The sequence below is a fragment of the Artemia sp. Qi Xiang Cuo genome, chromosome 10 (genome assembly GCF_049724085.1).
Source record: "Artemia sp. Qi Xiang Cuo chromosome 10, ASM4972408v1, whole genome shotgun sequence".
Taxonomy (NCBI): Eukaryota; Metazoa; Arthropoda; class Branchiopoda; order Anostraca; family Artemiidae; genus Artemia; species Artemia sp. Qi Xiang Cuo.
In genome coordinates this window covers 19921019-19947066 of record NC_142803.1, presented here as the reverse complement: position 1 = coordinate 19947066, position 26048 = coordinate 19921019, and the positions used below count along the sequence as shown (strand labels likewise).

At 34.2% G+C, this 26048-nt stretch overlaps 1 protein-coding gene across 1 annotated transcript in view; it reads right to left on the bottom strand.

The window, feature by feature from the left end:
• The window catches only part of Syx1A (Syntaxin 1A), a 218129-nt gene that overhangs the window by 117344 nt on the left and 74737 nt on the right, over nt 1-26048 (bottom strand). The window contains exons 5-7 of the mRNA XM_089095302.1: nt 22604-22677; nt 15340-15474; nt 6317-6427 (exon numbers count right to left, since the gene is read on the bottom strand). Of these exons, the coding sequence (XP_088951428.1) occupies nt 6317-6427; nt 15340-15474; nt 22604-22677 (320 nt within the window). The remainder of the gene's footprint in view (nt 1-6316; nt 6428-15339; nt 15475-22603; nt 22678-26048) is intronic.

Genomic DNA, 26048 nt, shown 5'->3' with positions numbered 1-26048 from the left:
TCCATTGTTTAGTTTTTTTTTTATTTCAATTTTTATTTTAATTTATATATTAATGTCCTTGGTTCTTTAAGAGAAAATGTAAGAAACGAGAAGAAATTATAAGAAAAATGTAAGGAAAATTGTAAGTGGACAAAATGTGAGGCTACCAGTCAGTGGAATGGGAGTTACGTATCATCGCATTCTTTATTTTCAAAGAGGACAAGGACAAAACTCACAAAAATGTATCGAGTACATTCGTCTGAGTGCCTTAAATATCTCTCTACGTCTGAGGGCTACTACAGGCGGCTTTGGTCCTGTGCCTAAATAGCTTTAAACTTCCCGTGTTTATTCTTTCTGTTTCTCTTTCGTTTCTTTCTGTTTCTTTTTCCGTTTCTTTCGTGTTTATTCTTTCAGTTTCTTTTTCGTTTCTTTCTGTTTCTTTTTTCCGTTTCTTTCGTGTTTATTCTTTCAGTTCCTTTTTCGTTTCTTTCTGTTTCTTTTTTCCGTTTCTTTCGTGTTTATTCTTTAAGTTTCTTTTTCGTTTCTTTCTGTTTCTTTTTTCCGTTTCTTTCGTGTTTATTCTTTCAGTTTCTTCAGGATATCTCGGATATTCTTCAATATTTGAAATTCAGCCATAAAGAAAGTAATTGTTTTTTATATGCCCCAAAAAGTAATTAAAAAAGAATTAAGCATAGTTTTTAAACTGCCCAATTAATGATAAACACTTTTTAATAGTATTCTAGGAAATACCGAATTAAAGCCTAGTTCACTAAATATCAGCATGAAGTTCTTATAGCTTTAGTCTAAAAAATGTCCAATTAGTCAATAGATAATTGATTGCCCTAAAGAATTTGACGAAAAAACAACTTCTAAAAGGCAAAAATTGCTACTCAATCAGGATTTTTGTTTCTTTATTAATTTATTTTACTGTTTATTAATCCATCTCACTAAATGAATAGTTTAGTTCAAAGTTTTAGTTCATTTGCGATTAAGATTCCATAGCTGTGAAAAAGACACGCGAGCAATAAGCATCGACACCAATAAAGAAAAATTAGAATAGAATAAGAAAAAGAAAAAGAGAAAAGGAGAAGAATAGAAAAAGAGATAATAATAACAAGATAAAAAAAGAATACTAATAAAACACGTGCATTAGAAAGCTGAGCGCAAGCAAAAAACGAAAAAGAGAAAAGCCAGTAACTGATCCAAATTAAAATAAATTTACTTGTAGATGGGGATGCCAGAGGCAACTTTAAAATAGCATGCCTCAGAAAATGCTATATATCAATATTCTACAAGTAAAATTACAAGTAAGTTAATTAAATGTATTCGATAGATTAAAATTGACAAGAACAGATAAGTCTAATTTTATGTATTGTTTGTCTTCCCAGTTCATTTATTTTATTTTTAATTACTTCTTTAATTTTGTATATAATAATAAAATTTATTCATTTTGTACTGTACATTCTGTATATCTTTATTTTTGTTGATTTTATTAATTTTTTTTATATTTATTTTACCTCCGTTCCATCTAAACATATTAGCAAAAAAGCTTGAAATAAATGTTTATAATGTGACAAAACTAGTCCAAACCCTTAAAAGCTTTTATATGGCGTAGCATGAGTCGGTGTGTCATCATCAATTAACATCCGTTAAGTTTTGATATTTATCAGATGTGTGGGCAGCTAGCTCATATAACACATCAGAATTCTCTAAAACAGCATTACTTTACAAGAGAAGGAATGACAAATGATTAAATGCTTAATTTATATATTATATAATATATATTAATAATTATATATATATATATATATATATATATATATATATATATATATATATATATATATATATTATATATATATATATATATAATAATATATATATATATATATATATATATATATATATATATATATATATATATATATATCCCAGCAGGGTGTAGGGCAAGTACATTGCGATACCTATCACGTTCATGTTCCACCGAGAGGATCTCTGACCCCAATTGTAGCTGATCGGCGTCAACCACAGTGGTACCTAAAACTGCATACCTACTAGCCGAACAATGGTGTGTCTGTTTGTTGCTTGATATCTGCACTGAGGGGGGGGGGAGGAGGTCCAAAGAAGAGTTCCGTATTGATTATTCTGACCGACAGTCCAACTCCAGAAAAAATTTTAATTGGAGACGGATCCTGGTAATACATGAATACAGCTATGAGCCACTCCTCGGTTGGGAAGAAGTCGTAAGGAAATATTTAAGGAAAATGGGAACTTCCTAGGAGGGTTTAATGGAAGAGGGAGGCTGTGAACAGATTGGGATGAAAAAGGAGCGTGCGTAGCTGTGCTGGCCTCAGGCAGCTTGGCCCTGCGGGGAGTTGCTAGTAGTAGTAGTATAAGATTCGATCCCCCCCTCTAGTACACAAGTTATTTGTGCAAATTACCTGATGAATGTCAAAATCTGCTCTCAAATGTGTATAAAATTGTACCGCATTTCGACTTTCCTAAGTAGTATCTCTGTTACTGTGAATGTCCAAAATCTGGTTAATGTCGACATTCACCGGTGAATGTCCGAAATTCGTTTTTCTCTGCTTAGATTCAATTTGCTTTGCGAATCAGCTTTTTCAGTCTTATGCAAGCTTAGATAGTAAAATTTAAAATCAGGTTAGGTTAGCTTAGGTTATAAATCTCAGAAGCGGGTTGAAAACCTAACCTAACCTGTCACCATCAAACCTTGCAGAAAACTGAAAAAGTTGACTGGCAACACTGACTAAACCCAAGGAGAAAAAAGAATATATTTCGGACATTCACCTGTGACCGTCGACATTCACCAATTTCAGACAGTCCGCGATAACATCTCTATAATTCTTTATCACCAATCTCTATAATTCATGTCGACAGTCACCAATTTCAGATATTCCACGATAACATCTCTATAATTCTTTATTGAGACTGAGCTCTAATATTTCACTACCTTGGATTCCCCTGCGAAAGACACGCCTCACCTATCATGTACCCCGCTAGTCGGTTAAAGATTTGGTTTGCACACTCAAGTAAGGGAATCTCACCAGTACTACAATAACTGCCCCTCAACCCCAATCCAAAATAGATAAGCCCCCCCCCCCCAGGAAAAGCTCTAGAAATATGAAGACTCAGATCAGGCACGTATAGACGATTTTATATATATATATATATATATATATATATATATATATATATATATATATATATATATATATATATATATATATATATATAACTAAAGAAACAATTGCAAAATGTCCAAACCTTGAGATACAAAATTACGGACCCTCCTTCCCCCCTTTGGGTACAAGCAAGATCGAAATGAATAGGTATTTTGGCATTTAAACCTTATTTGGTAGTCCACAGTGCCACAAGCCTGACACCTAGTACAGAAAATTACCAGAAATTAAAAAAAAAATAGAAATTAAGTTCATTTTACTTTTTGCTAAATGATATTTAGCCATTATATATGGTGGTAATACACTAGATTATCTATCGGTATCAGAAATTAGTCGACAAATGTCAATATCGACTAAGAACGATCACACAATGCCATCCACTATTAGAGATACGAGTATCCAGGTCTACAAGTCCACAACACTGAAGAGGGCATTTATAAGAATTGGCTATCCACGTAGAGGAGTCCAAATTAATTAAGCAATTCAAATTAATTAATTAGGAGTCCAAATTAGTTCAAGATATCGTCTTAACCACATTTCCGCAAAAAGGACATGGATATTCAGGGGAAAGAATCTTTTCTAGGAAAAATCTCTTCACAAACAGACACCCAGCAAAAAACATTGATCCAGAAGACCAATTCAGGTAAATAAAAACATCCAGGCCTAAAATATATTATGATATATATATATATATATATATATATATATATATATATATATATATATATATATATATATATATATATATATATATATATATTGCTACTCGTAATTACGGTTCTAAAACATGAAAAAAAAATTACGGATGAAAACTTTATTTTGACTTGGATACTTTGCCACTTGATATGGTCTTTTTATCTTTTCATAAAAAAAAACCCCATGAGATATAGAAAAATAAAAAGCACTACTGTACAGATTTAGCAGGAAAATTTAGAAATGTCAAAGAAAGAAAAATGTCAAAGAAATGTCAAAATTTTCAACATTTCAAACAGGGGAATAATCTTTGTATGCAAAAAATACTCACAAAAAAAAACAACAAAAAAACATGGAATTGTGGGTTGCCGACCTTCTACCAAGCATATAGCCAAAGAAGACTTGTCTGCCAAAAAATAAAACTTCGAACTGAACTGAAGCTGCAGTACGCTACAAACTAGCAAACTAAAAACTGAATAAAAACTAGCTATCAAAATTAAAAAGTACGATAAAATAGCCTAACATGACACATTCGAAAAAAGGGAGATAAAAATAAAGTATTCATTTAAATGGTAAGATGGAGCTGACAGGTCGGTCATCCTTCTGAGTGACAAGACCCCCCCCCAAAAAAAAAAACAGTCCGGAACTCCTCCACAAATGTTGGCTACAGTTTTACATCCCACCTATAGTTTTATTCATGATTACTTGTATTTATTTAAATACCACCTATTTATGATAGACAGCTATTTAGTTGTTTCTCTTTTAATCTTTATGCTTTACCTGACTACTTACATGCGATATGCAAATGTGATAAGTTGAATAGAAGAATTTGATAAACTCCACTATCATAACTTATGCAAAAACCGAGCTGTTTTCAACGTTGAAGAGTGTAATTTTCATCCCACGCTTTCGAAGTAAAGATGAATAATACAATCTTAAGCACAAGCAAAAGATGAAAGTATTTCAACTTTGTTTAGGGAAGGGCGACGTGAGCCAACTCGGGAATTTATCCTTTTTTTTACACAATTTTATTAACTCTTCAACTCTAGGGGGAAGGAAGCATGATTAGCCTAGTTCTGTCACAAGTGGCAACAGTGGATGAAAGTACTTTTATCTTATGATTAGTCATCTACTTTTAGTCTTATTCGTAGGTATAGCTCTTAAAAGTATAGAGAGGGGGGCTGTAGTCCCTCTACAAAAATATAATTACCAAGCAATGTGATTTTTTTATTCTTGATCTCAATAACTTTTATAGGTTGGACAAATTTCGAACAATGAAGTGGGCTCCCAGTTCTACGAGTGAAGCTTTCCTCATCCGCCGGATAGGAAGACCTGAATTTACCTCCGTCGTACGTACCACGACCTAAGAAAGTTTCTTGCCACTCTACAGTCGGAGGGGGAAAGTATTATCACAGCCAAACTCTTCAGAAACAATTGCAAACTCTTCTTAGACGTCCTGGGGCCTCAAAAGACACAGCAGGATCTAACTTCGAAGGCAATAAAGAAAAGGGCGTATCTAACATTTAATTTTTTAAAATGAACAAGAAAGCGAGGCAGAATCTTGTAGCGGGCTTGGCACTTGTAGGGAGGCCCCAATGTTCCAGCATCTCTAGCTCTACAAGTGATCATCCCCAAAATTTGCTCTTTGAGATAATATTATTCGTCTACACGCAGTCCTAATTACGATTATTCCTCATTTGATTTATCGCGAAACAAAATCTTACCGCTATTCAGATTATCAAGTCTTTCAATTCTTGGTGAACTGGATTATAATACGTCACCTAAAAGCATAGTTCATCTTCGTTGTTTTGCTAAATTTTTAACATTTTTGAACGCGAATTAGGATTTTGACATAGCACCTGATGTATGCACACCTTATTTTTTTTTTTTTTTTTTTTTTTTAAATTTTACCCGCCTCCACTTCAACACTCGTTGCAAAAACAAAATTTCATTTTTAATACTTCTGAAAATAAATAAAAGAAAAAAACTAGTTTCTACAGTTTAATAAAATGTGCGCAAATAAACCTGTATTTATCAAATCTTGAATACTTCGGTTTTCCCATTAAATGGGGTATCTCACATTTTAAGAGGTATCTACTATATATAGGCTACGTATATATAGGCTACGTAACCCTGTTAGTCAGTGAAAGAGGATGCAATAACTGTTATACTTTTAAAACTTTGGAAATTCAACTTATATTAGCACATCTCAAAAACGCTACATTTTAGCGATTATGAACACTTTATAATGTTCAGTCACCGGCACTTTCTGCTTTGAAAAAAAAAAAAAAAACCAACGGTCCATGGGCACCTGGACTCGTCAACCTACTGGTATTATATCATCTTGTAGGATACTGAAGGTTTGATAGAATTTTATCTCCCTCTTTTATGCATATAAGGAAATATCTAATAGTCTATATTCTAATTACAACAAAAATAAATACCTTTCTTGCTTTGGACTGATATTTCAACGCCTTTTTTGTATCTTGTGTTGCTGTTTGAACGTAGTCTTGGGCATGCTCAACGTTGTATTCTATACGGTCGATCATTTCACCCTTAAAAATATATAAAGACATTAAATTAACAGCAAACATTTTCAATTCATTGTGTGACGCACAGGGTTGCCACATATAGCACGAAAGTGCTATTTTAGCATTATTTCATCACGTGTAGCAGTGTAGCAAGGACTACACTGAATGTAGCACTTTTTCTCTTATATGACAAAATTGAAAATATAGACACATAAAATGCAATTAAATGATATGTCTCAGATCAAGATATGCATCAGAACATTCTTTATGCATGACAATAATCTAAATGCATTTAAATACGGAATATGCGTGTGCACGTGCATTTTTCTCATCCAGCCCTCTGATCAGCTACAACTTTTATGGATACATTTTCATTTTTCTACATTAAAACAGATTAAAAACTGACTTAATAACTAATCTACGTACGGCCGCACTTAAACGAACCATATCCGTGTCGACACACGCAAAATTTTCTTTGATTGTAGCACCATAAATCGTAGTGTAGCACGCAAATTTGGACAATTGTAGCACCCTAGGAACTAACCGTGGTGGCAACCCTGGTGACACAGACTTCATACAGGCAAATATTTGAATAAATTTATCTACATCCATGGTGTTTTGCAGCCTTAACATTACACATCTAGGCTTTATTTGGGTCTAACCTTCGTTTAAACGTTGTTTTATTATTATTAAATTGAGAGTGGTCACCCTTAAAACATCCCATTGTATTCCTTAAGGCGAAGAAGGCGTGTTCCAAGGAATACGCGTTTCTGTGTTCTCCCCTCCCCAGGAGAATCCTCCGACCAACACCTACCCCAGAAAAAAAATCACAAAACTCGCTCCTCCCCCTTCAAACAGGAAAAATGAATCTACATACAGCTATGGAACTACTTTAAGCTATAAATTTTGTAGAAAAACATTTCGGGCACTTAATTTATCTATGTCTACGGTTTTTTGGTTTAGCCCTGTCATCACATAAATAAGCTTCATTCATTTTTAGCCTTTATTTCTTTTTCACGCAAACAGTTACTCCGTTGCCTCAAGTGATAGTGGACAAGACCTCGAAAACTAGCCTATTAGATTCCTTGGGTGTGGGTTATATAACCCTCTCCTTCTCCAGATATTGAAGCATGGTGGCTAAAAATGCAGATTTTCGTGTTTATTATCCCCCCCTAACAAGATCAACTTGCTACTCCTTCCCCCAGGCAGTCATCCGGCCGATTTCCTCCCCCTCCCTCTTCAAAAAAGCCGCCTTGCAGCAATGAATAGATAATCCAACATGCGAATTTTAACGCTTACGACGACCTTCTTAATGTAGAGCCCCTTGTAGAGAACCAGTGGATCCGGATCACTCCCAAAGTTGTTTTTAAGACTTGGTCATTTTCAGATTAGCTACTGTTACGCAAGTAAGATAGCAAGACTAATAAGTGTGTAAAAAAATAAAAAAAAGAAAATAGCTATATTAGGGCTATACAATCTACCAATATAGGGCTTTAAATGAAAATACTTTAGCATAGAACTAAAATAAAACAATCTTATGTGGCCATTCATATAGATTAACTATGTTAAAACTAGTTATTGGGGGGGGGGGGGGTAAATCTAAAGGTACAAAATGGTAAAGCGTTTAAAATTTTGGACATATTTTCCAATAAAAGTTCAAGTAGTTTGCCTATTTTGACAAATCTGACACTTTCTCCATACAAATTCTTGCCAAAGTGTTTATTTATAAACTCAGGAGATTACTCACGTTAATTACATCTGCATCGATGTTTAAGTATAGATTGATGCTTAAAACAATGTACAGGCATAATCGATGTATGAATATAAAATCAATATTTAGGTATATAAACTTAGATGTTGGCAACCCTGCACTGGGCTCTGGGGCTCAGCAAGAATTATTTTTTTTTTGGAGGTTTTAGTGATTTGGTATGGAATATTAGATCAAACCAACACTATCTTCACTTAATCTCGTATCTTATAAGATCGAATAAAACGCTTCTCTTTTCAGCCGTTTTCCTGTAGCATTCTGTTTGGAGCGTTGTAACGTTGTTTTGTTTAGCACCGTTTTTCATACAGCAAAATTTCACAAAAGTGGCACTATTGTTCGGTGAGTTTTTACGGTTTATCACTGCGTATCCAAGAGATGTAGGAACAGGCAATCAGACTTGCTGTTACGTTCTTATTTCAGATATTTTCTTATGAAATTTAGAATTAAAATATAATTTTAGTTATTAATGAAGATTGTTTGTGTATTTTACATATTCTGAGCAGTCTAAGACGAAAAATTAGTCAGTAAGGATAACATCTAGGACCTTTACACACTGGTAAGTAGGCATATCAGGTGCTTATAGGAAGTGCTGTCAAAGAAACTCAAAACAGTCTCATTCGATTTGAAATCAAAAGGCCTAATGCCCGTTGTAATTGTCGAAAGTAATTGGAGGCTTGACATTTTTCTAGTAAAGATCCGCATGTGTACAAAACATTATTTTTTTGTTGTTGTTGTTGTTTAGACCAGGAAACTTTGTATTAAAGAAGTTGTTACGAAATCCACGGAGACTCTTCGCTCGATTGAAATGGAATAAACCGATATCTTTTTTAATGGTTGAAAGGGACCGGTAGAAATTTAATCCCCAGTGATTGGAGGAAATACACACTGGCAAGTGGGAGATACCGACTTCTATAACTATCCACAATGGACAAGTGATTTCATAGGCACGTGATTTAACTATCTTCTATAACTTATTTAACTTATCTAACTTATCTTCTATAACTATCTATAACTTATCTTCTATAGATTTAACTTATCTTCTATAACTCTCTTCTATAACTATCCACAATGGATAAGTGATTTCATAGGCACGTGATTTGTTTCAGAATTGTTTTCATGGTAAACGGACGAAACCCTGTTGCACAGAAGAAATGGGGATAGGGGCATTTTACTCAAAGATTTTTTTTTCGAAAAACTCTCATCCACTTGAAAAATTTGAAAATGTCAATCAAAATATTAAATTTTGTTAGCCCCTGACATTTTTTTGAATGTAATTTTAATTTCAATGATAGTAGGGGCTTCCATATTCTTCACACAATTTATAGCTTATAACACTGTATTAAAGATTTAGCCACACTGGCCATTCGGCTTACCGTCTTTTATGATTTTACTTTAAAAAAGTACTCTCTCTTTCTCTTTCTCTCTCTGTATTTCTCTTTCTCTCTCTCTCTCTCTCTCTCTCTCTTTGTCAGTATGCAATACTCTTTGAACAGTATAACTGGTAGCCTCTAGAAGACCTTAAAATACCGTTAACACTTAAATGCGTCATTTTACTGTATATGGCAAACACGACACTTGTACCAAGCCCACGAAATCGGTGGTAGTAAAATATTTAAGCAATATAATTAGACTAATTCAAAAATATATAAACGTAACGGAAAACGTTCAGACACATACGCAAAATATACACATAAAAAAGTATGCAAGATTGAGAAGAAACAATTTTATTGATAATGAATGATAATGACGATGACCCAAAGATATCTTCTGATGACTGCACTCTGTACTTTGATCAGAAACAGGGGGAGGGGAGGGGGAGTTAACCTTTGAACAAGTCCCACCGAAGTATTTTATCCATTAAATGACCAAAATGCAAGCCTTTTTATATAATTATTCACATTTCAGGAGGTGAATGGCAAATCAAAACCACTGCAGGCTATACCACAAACACAACACGCATTTATTTTACAGGGTATATAGACAGGGCCAGTTAGACCCCAATTAAAAAAAAATTATTTTGAAGTTTGGTTTGCACCCACAGAAGCGACTGTATTCTGGAGCAGATCCGGTCTAACCGGTGAGAGACCAGTTAGACCGGACATACACGCCCCGTCTATGAGACAGAGAGGAGAAAAAAAAAGCAGCTCAGCTAGCTCTATTAAGTAAAATCATAAAGTTAATCAGAGGCAACGCTGTAGCGTTGCCTATAGTAAAGGCCATACGGCTCCAATGTTTTATTATTATTTTTTTTTCCCCAGAGGCACTTGATATGAAAGGGGTCGCGGTAGACGCTTCAAAGAGGGTTCATTCGATTGGAAATCCAGAGTTCTAGTGCCCATTTTAATAGTCGAAAGTGATTGGAGTGCAACTAGCCCCCCCCCCTCGCCCATCATTCCCCCAAACACATCCAATCAAAATTTTGAGATAGTCATTTTGTTCAGCGTGGTTGATTTTCACTTATAAATATGTTTTTGAGGAGGACACTCCCCATCAACCCTTAAGGCAAGGGTTTTAAATTATGCCCTGGGGGCATATAAGGTTTTTGTAGAAGGTGTTGTCGTAAAAACTTCAAAAAAGGTTCATTCGATAGTAAATTCAAATGGTTAGTGCCCTTTGTAATAGTCTAAGGTGTTTGGCGGGCACCTAGACCCCCTTACGCCCATCATTCCCCCAAACACATCCAATAAAAATTTTGAGATAGCCATTTTCTTCACTGTAGTTTATTTTCAGATAGAAAATATGTTTTGGGGAGGACACTCCCCCACAACCCCCAAGGTATGGGGTTTTAAGTTATACCCTGGGGGCATATAATGTTTTTATAGAAGGCTTTGTCGTAGAAACTTTAAAAAAGCCTCATTCGATTGGAAATTTAAAGGACTAATGCCCTTTTTAATAGTCTAAAGTGATTGGCGTGCAACTAGCCCCCCTCTCACGCCCACCTTTTCCCTAAACACATCCAATCAAAATTTTGAGACAGCCATTTTATTAAACGTAGGTTTAAGGTCTGGAAATTAGGCCTTTGAGGATGAAAACTCCCCCACAGCCCTCAGGGCAAGGGTTGTAATTTAAGAATCCTCCGAATGCTTCATATTACTTTTTATGGAAGGGATACTCGTATAAACTTTAGAGAGGGCCCAATTGATTGGAAATTGAAAGTTCTTGTTCAATTTATAAGAATCAAAAGAGATTGGAGGGCAACTAGCCCCCCCTCCTCTACACCCTAGATGCATCATATAAAAATATTGTTAAAAATAGTTGAAAGGTTAAGTAACAAAACTCTGGCGTCGACAAAACCCCCCAGGTCCCTGGAGCAGGAAGGGATTCTCGTATAACCTTCAGAGAGGGCTCAGTTGATTGGACATGGGAAGTTTTAGTCTACCCCTTAAGAGTAAAAATTGATCGAAGGGCAAATACCGCCCCACGCCCTTTTTCCCCACCCCTCCCTTTGAACAAATTCTGTTTATACCTGAAGGCCCAATGAGAGTTAGAATGTTTTGGTATTAACACATCTGCTCTATTAAGACATCTGCTCTCTCCCTAACAAGGAAAGAAACAGAGAGTGTAAGGCAGTGGCGGATCCAGGGGAGGGACGAGAGGGGGCGCCCCCCCCTAACGTAGTCTAAATAAGTGTAATTTAATTAACTACCACACATTTGCTCCAATTAAATTTTTGCCACACTCAAGTTTATCCGAATACCCTATGTTGCGCCCCCCCCCTAAACGATCCGAGGTCTACCCCTTTTTTAATAAAACTATAAATTTTAATTGAAATTCAATGAACCTCGTTTCAAAGTTTATGCAACCACCTCTTCCACATAAAGTGTCCCTAGAAAAATAAATAAGTATTAATCCATTGAACCGTTATGGCTCTTTACTTAGGTAACGCTATAGCATTGCTTCTGACCTAAAAAGTTGAGTAGAAATTTCAGCTTCCATTTTTACGAATATCCAAAATTATCTGAGGGGAATATGTTTGGGGAGCATATTCCACGGCTGGGAAATTTCTGCTGGGTGGAATTTAACCCGGAGGACTTATCAGCAGGAAAAGAAAATGTTCTTTGAGGGGGGAGGAATTTCCCAGGGGTGGGTTTGCCAAATGTGGATTATTCAGGGAGGGGACGACTAAATCCATTCGATAATATTCTAAATTTTACATCTGAAAGTAACGGGAATAAAGAATCAACGGAAATGTCAGAGATAGCACTTCATGTTCCTTTAGACGATTTTGTTTGCGTCTTTTGAAAAAAGACATTTTCAAAGACAGATTAATTTCATTTGTTTTACTTTCTCTGTGGCTGCTCAATTATGCATGTGAGGGGGGAGACTTCCCCCCACCACTGCCTCCGCTAAGGTTTCAGTTTTTATCTCAAGCCTTAAAAATGAACGTAATGCGATAAAATTATAATTCAAAATAACATATATAGAATAATATATGCACATAACACTGAACAATTAATCAAAATTGCATATGATGAGTTGAGGCTCACCCAAATGATGGGCCATGGGGCTCACCATTCCACAATCTATGAAATCAATCCTGCAATAACTGAAACAATATAAAGTATTTTTGAGTATTTTAACGTCTTTCACAACTCAAACGGCCCAACATTCTAAAGCCCAATGATTCTGTCTAATCTCCTAAATCGGGAACGGAGGAGATAAGCGAAGTTCCGCCCCATATTGGACGAGTCTCCAACCTCCCACGCCCCCACTCCTACTGTCGATGCGACAGTTTTCTTCCTTCTGCCAACTACTCTGCCCCCACCCCAAAGACTTTAATAAGGTAAAGTTTTGTATGGGAAGAACACATTGTAAATCTATTATAATTATCCAATTATAAGGTTAAAATACATACTCTGTGATAGATGCAAAATTGCTTTGGCTCACAAAATCCTATTAAGGTCAATTCCAAACAGTCGTGATCCCTTTGTGTCAGCAAGTGAAATGGTCAAAACACCCTTACTGGAGCTATTTTTTCAATCCATTCATTGTTGCCAATCGCTGTCCAGAAGTTATGCAAACTGTCTATTGTTCATATATAAAGTTTTTATCAAAGAGGTAATCGTATAGACTTTGAAAAAAGCCTCATTCGAATTAAATTGAAAGTTCTAGATCCGTTTTTCAAAGTAAATAATAATCGGACAGTAAGCAACCCCCCCCCAACCACTAAAAAATTGAAACTTTTCGCCATCAGAAACGAACAAAAATTAATTAAAAAAAAAACTTTCCTAAAAATAATTTTTTCAAATAAAAGTAAAGGCCATTTTAAACTTAAGCTCAGGATATACGAGCACCTGTTAAAATTCAAACTAAAAACGACCAGAAAATATTATTAAAGAATAAATAAAACCCAAAACGAACATAAATTAAATAAACAATCATAGCAAAAAACATACAACAAGTACTAATATAATTGAAACAATAGATTTTTAAGATAGTAATGCTTGGATTTAATATAAAAATTAAGCCTAACACGAAAAAAAATAGTTTGCTATTAAAGTATAAATGAAACTTAAAACGAACAGAAATTAAATAAACAATCAATGCGAACAAATATACAATATATATTAATGTAAATGAATACATAAATCTTAAAACGAGTGAAACTTAAATTGAATATGCAGCTCAAGTTTGAATCGAATAAAAATAACTACAAACAAGAGTTTGGGTATCGCCTTACTGCAGAAGCCTAAAACCTGCTGCGTCATTGGCGCTTTACTGAAAACGAATTATATTATAAATGTTTTCTTTTGTACTTAATATTGGAAATAAATATTAAAATTACAGTAAAATTTTGAACTGATGAGCTTTCAGCAATTAATATCATTATACATCAAATATTCAGTTTAATTTATTAGTTCTTTCCAAGATTGGCCAAGACAAATATAGCTTAACTACAAACAAAATTTGGATACTGCCCCCTTCCTTAACTGGAAAAACCTAAAGCCTTCTGCGTCATTGGCGCTTCACTGAAAACGAATTACTCTTATATTACAAATTTATTCTTTTCCAGTTCTTACAGCATTGAAAATGAAAATAAAAATTGCAGTGAAAAAAAAAATCTTGAACTGATGGGTCTTTCAACGATTAATATCCTTATATATCTAACATTGAATTTGATTTTGTTTATACTTTCCAAGACTGTTCAAGACTCATATGGTTTTCAGTAAGGCGCCAATGACGCAGTAGGTTTTAGGCTTCTGCAGTGAGGCGATACCCAAACTCTTGTTTGTAGTTATTTTTATTCGATTCAAACTTGATTTGAATATTGAATTTAAGCTTAACTCGTTTTAAGATTTATGTATTCATTTACATTAATATATATTGTATGTTTGTTTGCATTGATTGTTTATTTACTTTCTATTCGTTTTAAGTTTTATTTATACTTCAATAGAAAACTATTTTTTTTCGTTTTAAGCTAGGTTTTCATAGTCAAACTAAGCATTACTAACTTTAAAATCTGTTTATTCATTTATATTATTAATTTTTGTATGTTTTTTGCTATGATTGTTTATTTTATTTATGTTCGTTTTGGATTTCATTTATTCTTTAATAGTTATTTCTGGTCGTTTTTATTTTGAATTTTAAAATTTCTTCATATATACTGTTCTTAAGTTTAAAATGGCCTTTACTTTTCTTTGAAAAGATTATTTTTCGGAATTTTTTTTTAATTAATATGAAGAAACACCAAATGAAAATGCTACTAGGGGTTATTTATAATCAACTATATAAAGATTTGTCCAAAACAGAGCCCCAAATTTTCCTACGATCCTTCGAATCAGTCTTTACTCTCTCCTAATGAGTAATAGTAAAGTGAGATACGAGGAATGTTACGAGAATGAGAGGTTCTTTTTCTGAATATTTTATTGCTTTTTCAAATTTCATTTAAATTTTACGTAGTAAAAAAAAAAACGGTGCAATCCATTTCATTTTTCTTTGCTTTTTAGAATAGCTCATTCTATGAGCTCATTAAAAGCCCCATGAGATTGTATGTGCAAATTAAATCAAAACCACAACACGCTATATCAGACAAATAACGTGCATTTTGAGCCCGAAATTTTTCACAGGACAACCTTCGCATCACTCTTTACTATCTCCCAATGAGTCATATCAAAGTGAGATACCAGGCATGATAGGAGAATGAGATGGTAGAACTACCACAGCATACCTGATCAACTAACATGGCCAAATCGATAAACATATCATGCAAATCTCGTATAGAATTTTCTAACTTCATAATATCTGCATGGCGCGCTTCTATATCGGCTAACGTTTGTCTTGCTTGTTGCGTCTCCATTATTATCTGCAAAAAAATAAAAAATTTAACTAATGCTCAAAATTTCAGGATTGTTAGGGCCCTATTGATATATACACAGAGTGGGTGACCGCCAATGGCCTTGCTCTTTAGGGAACATCAATAGCATTCTTGAGTATGATTTGGGTTGAAAAATAAACATATTTCGACAGTAGGTTAAACATACGATGATTCTTTACTAACTTTGGTGCACATTTCAGAAGCGGAGGTATTAGATCGTTTCAGAAGGTAGGGCCTGAAATGGAGAAACACTTTAGCCAATCTTTCTGAGCAGGTGGGAGGGGATAGAGGTATATTTGGCTTAGTTCTGAAAAGATTCCCTGCTTAAAGATGTGTTCGCTGTTGTGAGTTAAATTCAACAAGTGACCAGATTCTACTTAGCGAAACGCAGAAAATGCAATCTTAGATAACCATTAAATAGATTTTAATAGCTTTTATTTCGACCATACATAAATGACATATTTTTGCATGTAAATCTAAAGTCCGAACAGAAAACGATTGAAAAAAAACTAAACAAATTTACGTTGTTTCGTTAATTTGAAAAGAGGTTCCTAAGGGGTTCCTCAAGGTTCCTAACTCGGGTTGAGAGCCCTCGGAACGAAAAGCCATCCATGCCATCATGCACCATAACCCGTCAAACAATACAAGGAGAAACAGTTTGAGAAGTAAGGAGTCAGGGCTAACTGCGTTCAATAAAAACTGCGTCCAATAAAAAATGGCCATCTAACTGAGGTCATCTCAAGGTCCAAGGAGTTTGAGATGACCGAGGAGCGTACAACTGAGCTTGTCGAGACGTCCAGTTTTTCTTTGGGCTATGTCAGTACCAGATCCTACACAGAAAGTCTCAGGGCTATTATTAGACTCAAGGAAGCACTTGTGGAAGGGGTAATTAGGGCTTACTGTTTTAAATACGGTCGGTCGAAACAATCTGTTTCGAATACGAGCACCTGTTAACAAGTATGATAACTTGGGGTGTCGAGCAAGAGAACCATTCCTATTTTTAGAATTAATGGATTGGAAAAACTAATATCAATATTTCATATTATCCAATATAACTATTTAAAGTCAAAAAATTTTTTTAATAAAAAAAAAAAAAAAAAGTCAATATTCAGCGTGAGACAGATCGCGAAGTCACAGAAATGTAGAGGCCAGAGGTTCTTTTTTTCGATTTCCTAATTTAAAATACCACAAAATACGGGCACCCGAACCAATCTGTAGATAATTTCACTGGGAAACATCTAATAAATTACCATCCCTAAGAAAGCAAAGGGCAACATTACCTACTGCCTTGCTTAAATGAGGGTCACCTCTAAGTTCTGCTCTAGAATGAAACAGATAAGCCCTAGAAATATCTATTTTAGTATGATGATTCCGACACAATGGCCTAGTTATACCCTAAATTTACCATCCCTAAGAAAGCAAAGGGCAACATTACCTAATGCCTTGCTTAAATGAGGGTCACCTCTAAGTTCTACTCTAGAATGAAACAGATAAGCCCTAGAAATATTTGTTTTAATATGATGATTCTAACACAATGGCCTAGTTATACCCTAAATTTACCATCCCTAAGAAAGCAAAGGGCAACATTACCTACTGCCTTGCTTAAATGAGGGTCACCTCTGAGTTCTGCTCTAGAATGAAACAGATAAGCCCTTGAAATATCTGTTTTAGTATGATGATTCCAACACAATGGCCTAGTTATACCCTAAATTTACCAACCCCAAGAAAGCAAAGGGCAACATTACCTAATGCCTTGATTAAATGAGGGTCACCTCTGAGTTCTACTCTAGAATGAAACAAATAAGCACTAGAAATATCTATTTTAGTATGATGATTCCAACACAATGGCCTAGTTATACCCTAAATTTACCAACCCTAAGAAAGCAAAGGGCAACATTACCTACTGCCTTCCTTAAATGAGGGTCACCTCATGTTCTACTCTAGAATGAAACAGATAAGCCCTAGAAATATATATTTTAATATGATGATTCCAACACACTATCCTAGTTATACCCTAAATTTACCATCCCTAAGAAAGCAAAGGGCAACATTACCTATTGCCTTGCTTAAATGAGGCTTACCTCTAAGTTCTGCTCTAGAATGAAACAGATAAGCCCTAGAAATGTCTATTTTAATATGATGATTCTAACACAATGGCCTAGTTATACTCTAAATTTACCATCCCTAAGAAAGCAAAGGGCAACATTACCTACTGCCTTGCTTAAATGAGGGTTACCTCTAAGTTCTGCTCTAGAATGAAACAAATAAGCCCTAGAAATATCTATTTTAATATGATGATTCCAACACAATGGCCTAGTTATACCCTAAATTTACCATCCCCAAGAAAGCAAAGGGCAACATTACCTATTGCCTTGCTTAAATGAGGGTTACCTCTAAGTTCTGCTCTAGAATGAAACAGATAAGCCCTAGAAATATCTATTTTAATATGGTGATTCCGACACAATGGCCTAGTTATACCCTAAATTTTATTCAAACGTGACTCAAAGCTAAGAAATGATGACTCACCATTTCAGTTTTTATCATCACATTATTAGCACATCAAAGCTCTAGAAATAAAAATTGTTTTTAGGAATGGGCAACTTGTATTCAGGTCTTTAGAAGACACAAGGGGCGCTAGCCCTACTCGTGTTTGCAGTTGTTTTTGTCCGTTTTATTTTTGACTTGATTACTTATTGTAATTTCTGTTTGTTTTGAGCTTCATTTATTTATTGATGGTGATTTTTGGCCGTATTACGTTTGAAATATTATTTTATTTATTTCTGATCATCTTTCGTTTAATGAAGCTCTTTACTTTTTTTTTTGAAAAATTGTTTTTGTAGAATAAAATCTTCAAAACAATGTAAGAAAGATCCTCGAGAAAAAAACTATAAAGTAGAATAAATACTTTTGATTTCCTTGCAAGACATGGGATTGAGCTGCCAAATTCATGATTAGGAAGCGCAGCTTTGTCCATTCCATCATCGCAATGTGTCTTAGAAGATGATCCTTTCAGATATATATTTTCTTACTTTCGACCACATTTTACATAAATATCCAGTAGGTTTATTACATATCATTTTTGGACTTCGTTCTCGGAACAAACGAAATGCTCCTCCCGCCTATTTCTGATTTAGCGGGCTAGTCTGTTTCTGGTCGTTACCAACAAAATATAGTATTCATAATAGCAGACTTCCATTTGTTAGATCGCAGTCTGACTTGTCTACCCTTGAAAAGATCTGATGCCGCCTATGTTTCTATCTGTAAAAACGTTCTCTGGAGCACTCGCACCTTGGTCCGGGTTTTTATAATGGGCGAGATAGGGAAAGATCATACTGGATAATTATATAAACTGTGCTTTCGACAATGTTTCACAACAATTGTAACAGAGAGCTTTACAATGTACCGTGTTCTTAATTCTAAAGGCAGCACTTCACTAGATGTTTTGAATTTTCCGGCAATCTACACTAGTGTATCAAAATGCAAAATATTTAAGTTTTACTAAAAAGCCTATATTGCATACAGAGGCGGTTTTAGGGGCGGGGGGGGGGGCTTACCCCGACAAAAAAATTAGCGGCGCAAAATTGCAAATAAATAATCCAACATTTATAATCATCTTCTAATTTTTCAAATTCAATTTTAATTAAATTAAAATAGATTGTGCACCTGGCAGTACTTATAAGCAATCTGAATTTAAATTCTCTTTTTTCTCATACCTTTTCTCATATAAAGTAAAAAAAAGGGCCAGACTTAAATATATATTTATTTAATAAATGAAACTTTGGTAAAATATGGCCTGAAAATTTTTGGGAGACACGGGGGGGGGGGGGGGTGGTAATCAAGATTTTGACCTAGGCACTAGAGGCCAGAACCACCAATGATTGCATACCCACACATCTACTCATCATCCAATTTCCCACTTTATAACCTCTTAAACATACTTTGTCTTGCTGTACCCTAAATTCTATTCAGATGTAACTCAAAACTAAGAAATGATAAGTATTGAAAGTTGGGTAGCCCTGTGTGTCGGGTTGAAAGCGAAATTTTCCAGAGCAACTTAAAGAAAAAGATTGATTGGAATACATAATTGAAACAGAAAACAACTAGTATATTTAAAAATTAATAAACGAGTAGCTTTTAATTATTTAAACTATTGTTTTATCATAAGAAAATTTTAATTCCCAACTTTGGTACAAAACAGAAGCGAGCCGTATAGTCGCTTAAATAGTTTTTTCCACCAGACGACATCAAATATTGCGTCCAAAGCGAAATTTGACTGTCGCAAGATAAGAGGCGGTTTTAGGGAAGGGACAGAGAAGGCACTTGTCCCGGGCACAGAAATTTTAGGGACGCAAAATTTCAAACAAATAATCTAGTTGTAATGATCATTTTGTAGTTTTTGAAATTTCATTAATAAAGTTGAGGGCACAGTTAATAATTGAAAATAATTTACAAATTATTTATTATTCAATAAAGAATAAATTAAAAAATAAAAATAAAATAATAACAATTAATAAATTTAATTAAAATAATTAATAATAGTCTAAATGACAAATTAAATAAATAATCAATACATTAAAAATAAATTGTTAATAAATATAAATTTTTCGGGAGACATGGGGGCACTAAACAAGATTTGGCCCCGGGCTTAGAGTGGCCAGGACCATCACTGTCGTAAGATCCTACTTGAATCTATGCTTCTGCTCAACCGTCTTGAAAATTTATCTTTTTGTTTGTATACAATTAAAAGTTGAGGAGCATGTCATGTAGCTAGCAAGAAATGAAGATACGTTTTTATTATTAAGACGTTTTAATTTATACGTTTTTATTTCGAAACGATTATCACAAGAACAAAATTTGTGATTGGTTAACTAGAAAGAACATAAAGAGGGATCGATACTGTCGTAGGTTATTATAGATCAACTGGGTAAATAATATGATAAAAAAGGTACAAAACAAATAAAAAAAAATGCACAAACTAAAAAAAAAAAATCAGTCGCGTAAAACCGATATGAAAAGAAAAAGAACAGAAAACTACGGAATATGGGAAAATTTCCTAAACTTAAAAAGTAAATCGAAGGAAAACAGTTGTCAAAGATAGACAGCACGTCTGCTGAGAGCGATTTTGCTGAATCTGTTTTTCCAAAATTCCGAGAAAAACGAGTATGAAAAGTTATGACTCATACTTCGATACTTCGAGTATGAAGTATCTCAGAATCGGCAGTAGCTAGAGCGCTGACGTATTACGGCAATGTCAATTAGACCATTCGAAAGAGAATTTTTTTTTTAAAAGACATAAGGTTTGTAACTTAGTTTCGACAGAAACTGTTATTTTCGGCAAAACCGCTCTCAGCAGACGAGCGGCCGAAAATAAGAGAACAGATGTACTTCAAAGCTGAACAGACTTTAGTGGGATTATACTAAAGATTCTAAAAACAGTAGGAAAAAGAAGAACTTATTCAAGCAAAGATGGTGTTAGCCGTCAACTATAAGTAGTCAATTAGTTGGTAACTGGAGCTAGTAACTTAATGGTAACAATAAGGAACTAGTGCCTGGCAACGACCCAAGTTCTGTAAGTGAGGCTGCCATTCTGGATGTTAAACCGTACATGGTATTGAACGTAAGTAAATATTGACGCTAATACGGGAATTTTGACAAGAAAAATCGAAAGAATCAGACATAGAGAGACGGGGGAGGGGGGAGACAAAAATAGAGTTAAAAATAAAAAAACTTCTGCCTTTCGGAAACCCTGCATCTTTATATCTTGTACATAAACAAGGAACCTTCGACAAGAAACTTTGTTGAACTTTATATTTTGACAGTTTTTAGTCTCTTTTCTGGGGCTTCTAGTCTCTAGTCTCTTTTCTGTTCTTAGTCTCTAGTCTCTTTTCTGAGGCTTCTAGTCTCTAGTCTCTTTACTGTTTTTAGTCTCTTTTCTGGGGTTTTTAGTCTCTAGTCTCTTTTCTGTTTTTAGTCTCTTTTCTGGGATTTTTAATCTTCTCTCTAAATTCTCTGCTATTTGTTTTTTATTTTCATTCATATTTTCTTCATTCAGACTGAGGAAATATCGTAAATACCAATCCAAAAATCTACTATCTCTTTCACCTTTATTGGCTACGTCCCTTTGCTCTGTATTTTAAAATCCCAAATCTTCTAGGATTTATCTTCTTCGCAATAATTGAGTAATACTATCTTAAAAATTGATATACCACAAAGCATGTCTACATGTCCTTCAAACCTGGGAGATCATATGCAAGGCTTACCAATACTTCCAAATTCATTAAAAATCTAAGAATTTCCATTTGATTGCAATTTGGCCCTTGTTGAGTCTAAATCGTCAATTTGGGGCAAAAAGTAACCTTTTGCTGCACAAAACTCCCTTCCCCTAGTTATATGTTTTAGCATGAAATCTTCCTTTCCTTAACAATAACAACAGGTCTAAAAAGTTTTAAATAAATGAACTCCAGATTTCCAGAAACACCACTTCCAATCAACTTATCTCTAGACAAAAAAAGAATATGTTATCAAAAAAAAAAAAATTATTTTTCTTAACTTAACAGAAGGGTTATTGCATCAAATATTGGGTTCTCTGTCCTGCTGGATTCGTACTAACATTTTTTACTTAATGCTTTTTTAGCCATGCAGATATTAATACACAAATTATATTTTGTTCTAAGATTTCACAAGTTTACTCTGAATCAAAGGTAGTTTTACTGTGGTGGTGGGGGGGTACATGGGGGGGGTACAGAGGGGCATTTGCCCCGGAAACAGAAATTCTAGGGACGCAAAATTTCAAATAAATAAGATAACTGTTGTGATCCTTTTGTAATTCTTGAAGTTTTATTAAAATAGAATACAGGGCGCAATTAATCAATGAAATAATTAATAAATTATTAAATAATCAATAAAAATAGAATATAATTAATAATTAATAATAACTAAGTAATTAAATAAACAAATAAATTAATTCATAAATTGAAAAGAATTTTGTTAGAATTTGACCTACAAACTTTGTGGAAAACGGGAGGGGGGAGAGGCCTCTAATAAAGATTTTGTTTTGAATTGCTGAATTACACTGTTTTGAATTAATTATGAGCAAAATCAACGTGAATGATCTTACCCCTTGAGTAAAGACGGAAGGATTCCCCTGCTCCAGCATGTCTTCTAATTCTTGGTCCGTTGTCTGTCTTCCCGCTATAAAATGGAAAAAAATACAATAAATATACGAGTACAAACAACAACAACAAAAATTAGCAAAAAAACGATTTTTGAATACTTTTTTAACAAAAAAATAATAATAATATAATTATTTTAACTGCAGACACAAGTCACAAATGGGCTGGGCTGCAAGCTGAAAGCCAGATATTAATATGGTCTTAAAGGTTTACACATGTATTATTAAAAAAAAAAATTATTCGACAGCAACATTGTCTATTATAATAATCGCTATTTTTAATATACACAAAAGCAATTTCTTTTAAACACAATTTGTTTTAAACTTACTAGACTCAACAACGTATATTCACAAATGAACGATTCACTTTTGACAGCTAAAATTACAGAGTTAAAGTCTCGATTTATAGTTTTTTTCTGAAGTTGGGTGATTTTAGAATAGAAACATACTGAATTTGACGGAAAAAAAATATGTCAGAATCGTAAAAAGTAACAAAAATTCGCATGATTTAACTTTTTAATGCGTTTTATGATTTTATTTTGCAACCTCCCCTCCCCCCCCCCCAAAAAAAAAATAATGGATACGGCCTCGGCTAGATATTCTTTTTCATTTGGACCTTTAACCTGTATATTAAGATCAAATTACGAGTCAGAGAAATATTCTTAGTTTTATTGAAAAAATAGTCTTCTAACCGACGTTTTTACGGCAAATTTACGTGTTAGAGCATTCTTTTTTCGGGAGAGAGCGAGAATAACCCGGTACCCTGTCTCTCGATACGCCCTTGTAAAAAAAATAAAAATGTTGTGAATTTTTCTGCTTATTTTTTTCGACTGTTCCTGAATGAAAAAGAAATATTTTGAGACTTGCAAACTTGATGTATGGCAACCGATAATTTATTTTTAATTTCGTTTTTTATGGACATATTTCATTTCAAATCAGGAAATAGCTTTTGTCCAACACGTTGCGTTTAGATGTCTCAACAGAAAAATTATTAAAGAACCCGAGAAAAAAGAAAAGAAACCATAATCCATTATCTAGTGACTCTTAAATACTGAATTTTAGGCCATAGCAAAGGTTTCCTTCCAAAATCTTTTTGCTAAATGCGGCATTTCTTTCAAATCCCGACTTTTCCAGAAAATTTTGATTAACTCAATAAAAGTCAAACAGCTCGTGGTAACGAACTGTAAGTAAGGAGCCACTCGGCTCAATAGTAACCGAAACTTTAAAAAGGGGAATTTTGATATCAATAGATATGTCAAAAGAGTTAACTGATTATGCTGATTCCAAATATATAATATTAATTAAGCTTAGTATTACCAATCAGAAGCTACGATCCCGAGAAAATTTTCCCGATTTTCAAAAAAGGGGGAAAGAGTGCAACCTAAAAGTCAAGAACTCTTGATAAAAATCACAACGTCAGATTCAGTGTATTGGAGTTTGTTTTTGGAACTTTCAAAAAAGATTATTATTCTAACTAAACGGCTCTTGTATTTCAGTACTCGTTCTTAAAGAAACGGGGCAAAAAGTCAAACTTTAGAGTGAAGAGCAAGACACGGAGGAGGGGATAATACCCTCATCATCTATGTAATAATTTCTGTTCGTTTTAAGTTTTGAGGTTGCTCCTTACTTTAAGTGAAAAAAAACTTGTTTTTTGTATTTAGTCTTAATATATAGCCCCGAAACTTTGAACAAAAAATGGGCCCTGAAAGTGAGATTGTCGTATTTGTCTGCTGCCGTAAAAAAAAAAAAAAAAAAAAAAAAAAAAAAAAAAATCAAGAGCTTCATTTTTTGTGTTAGTTTGACTTTCTGAAACCCGAAACTCTCTTTAACTTTCTCGAAACTTTTAAAACCCCGATAAGATCAAAAATTTGTCCATGCCTTCACGAATATAAACGGTCAAGCTTAGTTTCCAAATCTTAACTTTACCTGATGGTCTATTCCAGAGCCGTTCCTAGAGTTGGTGGTACCAGAGGAAAAATGAATTACAGCACCCCCCCCCCCCCCTTCCGACTGAAATGTAAGCAAACAAGCCGAATGAAAATGAAAATTTTGATAAAGGTAGGAAATTATTTAACTGCACCACCCAAGATGTGGCGCCCTGCCAGCTGACGCATTCCCCCCCCCCCATAACAGCTCTGACCTATTCTTAATTCTTGTAGTGACTTTTAATTGTTCGTTAAATGAACTAAGAATCGGAATGATGTTTTAAAGTAGCCCCGCTGGCATGGAGCTGTTGGTATATTTGTTAATGTTTTTTCTTGGAAAAACAGGAACAGTGCCATCATATTTCACGCTTCTTAGAAAGAATTTCAGTCAGATAAACATTATACTTTGAAACAAGGCAGGAAACCTGTGAAAATTAGTGAATCCTGTCATTTTTTCATCATCTACACTAAAATCTTGTCAAATGACAAGATTTTACATGACAAGATGTCACATTTGACACATTTTGTCAAACATTGTAACATTTTGACAAGATGTCAAATGATCTTCCCTCAGAGAGGGAGGAATAGAGAAAGGGAGAGAGCGACAGAGAGAACGAGGGAGGGTAATAATTAGATCTCGAACCCGTTGATATGGTTACTTTTCCTTTTGGTGATAAATAGGGAGTGAAGAAATAGGAAGTAAAGCACACTGCCAAAATAAACGTGGCAGTGTGTTTGATGATTACTTTCATTTTAGTGGTAAATTAAATAAAAAATCATTTTTTTTTAATTGAAAGTAAGGAGAGACATTAAAACTTAGTAAGACAGACCGTATATGAAAGAGACTGTCCCCTCCTCAACGCCTCGCTATTTAAGCTAAAGTTTTTATTGTTTTAAAAAATGGAGTTGTGAGAAAGAGTCAAACTTTAGCGTAAAGAGCGAGGCGTTGAGGAGGGAACATCCCCTTTTATATACGGAATAATTTCTGTTCCTTTTTAAGTTTTAATGTCGCTCCTTACTTTCAGTTACAATAAAACTTGTTTTTTATTTAATTTCTGACATTTTTTTAATTAATGCAGGTTTTGATATTGGCTCACCATACATGAACAAGTAAAACAAAATTTGCATACTAATTTTACCCTTTTTTTAACTAAAATGGATTTTTCGAAATTTTGATCAGACGATTTTGAGAAAAAAGGGCAGAGGGGGCCTAGTTTCCCTCCAAATTTTTTTGGTTACTTAAAAAGGGCGCTGGAACTTTTAATTTTATTGACGAATGTTTTTATTAGTAATAAATATAGCCTACGTATCTTACAAATTCACTTACATAACAAACTTCAATATTTCTATATTTTTATTACGTATATTAGGGGGTTCGCCCTAGTCAATACCACGCTCTTTACGCTGAAGTTCAAATTTTGTTCCAATTCTTTAAGAATGACCCCTTAATCACAAAGGCCGTTTAA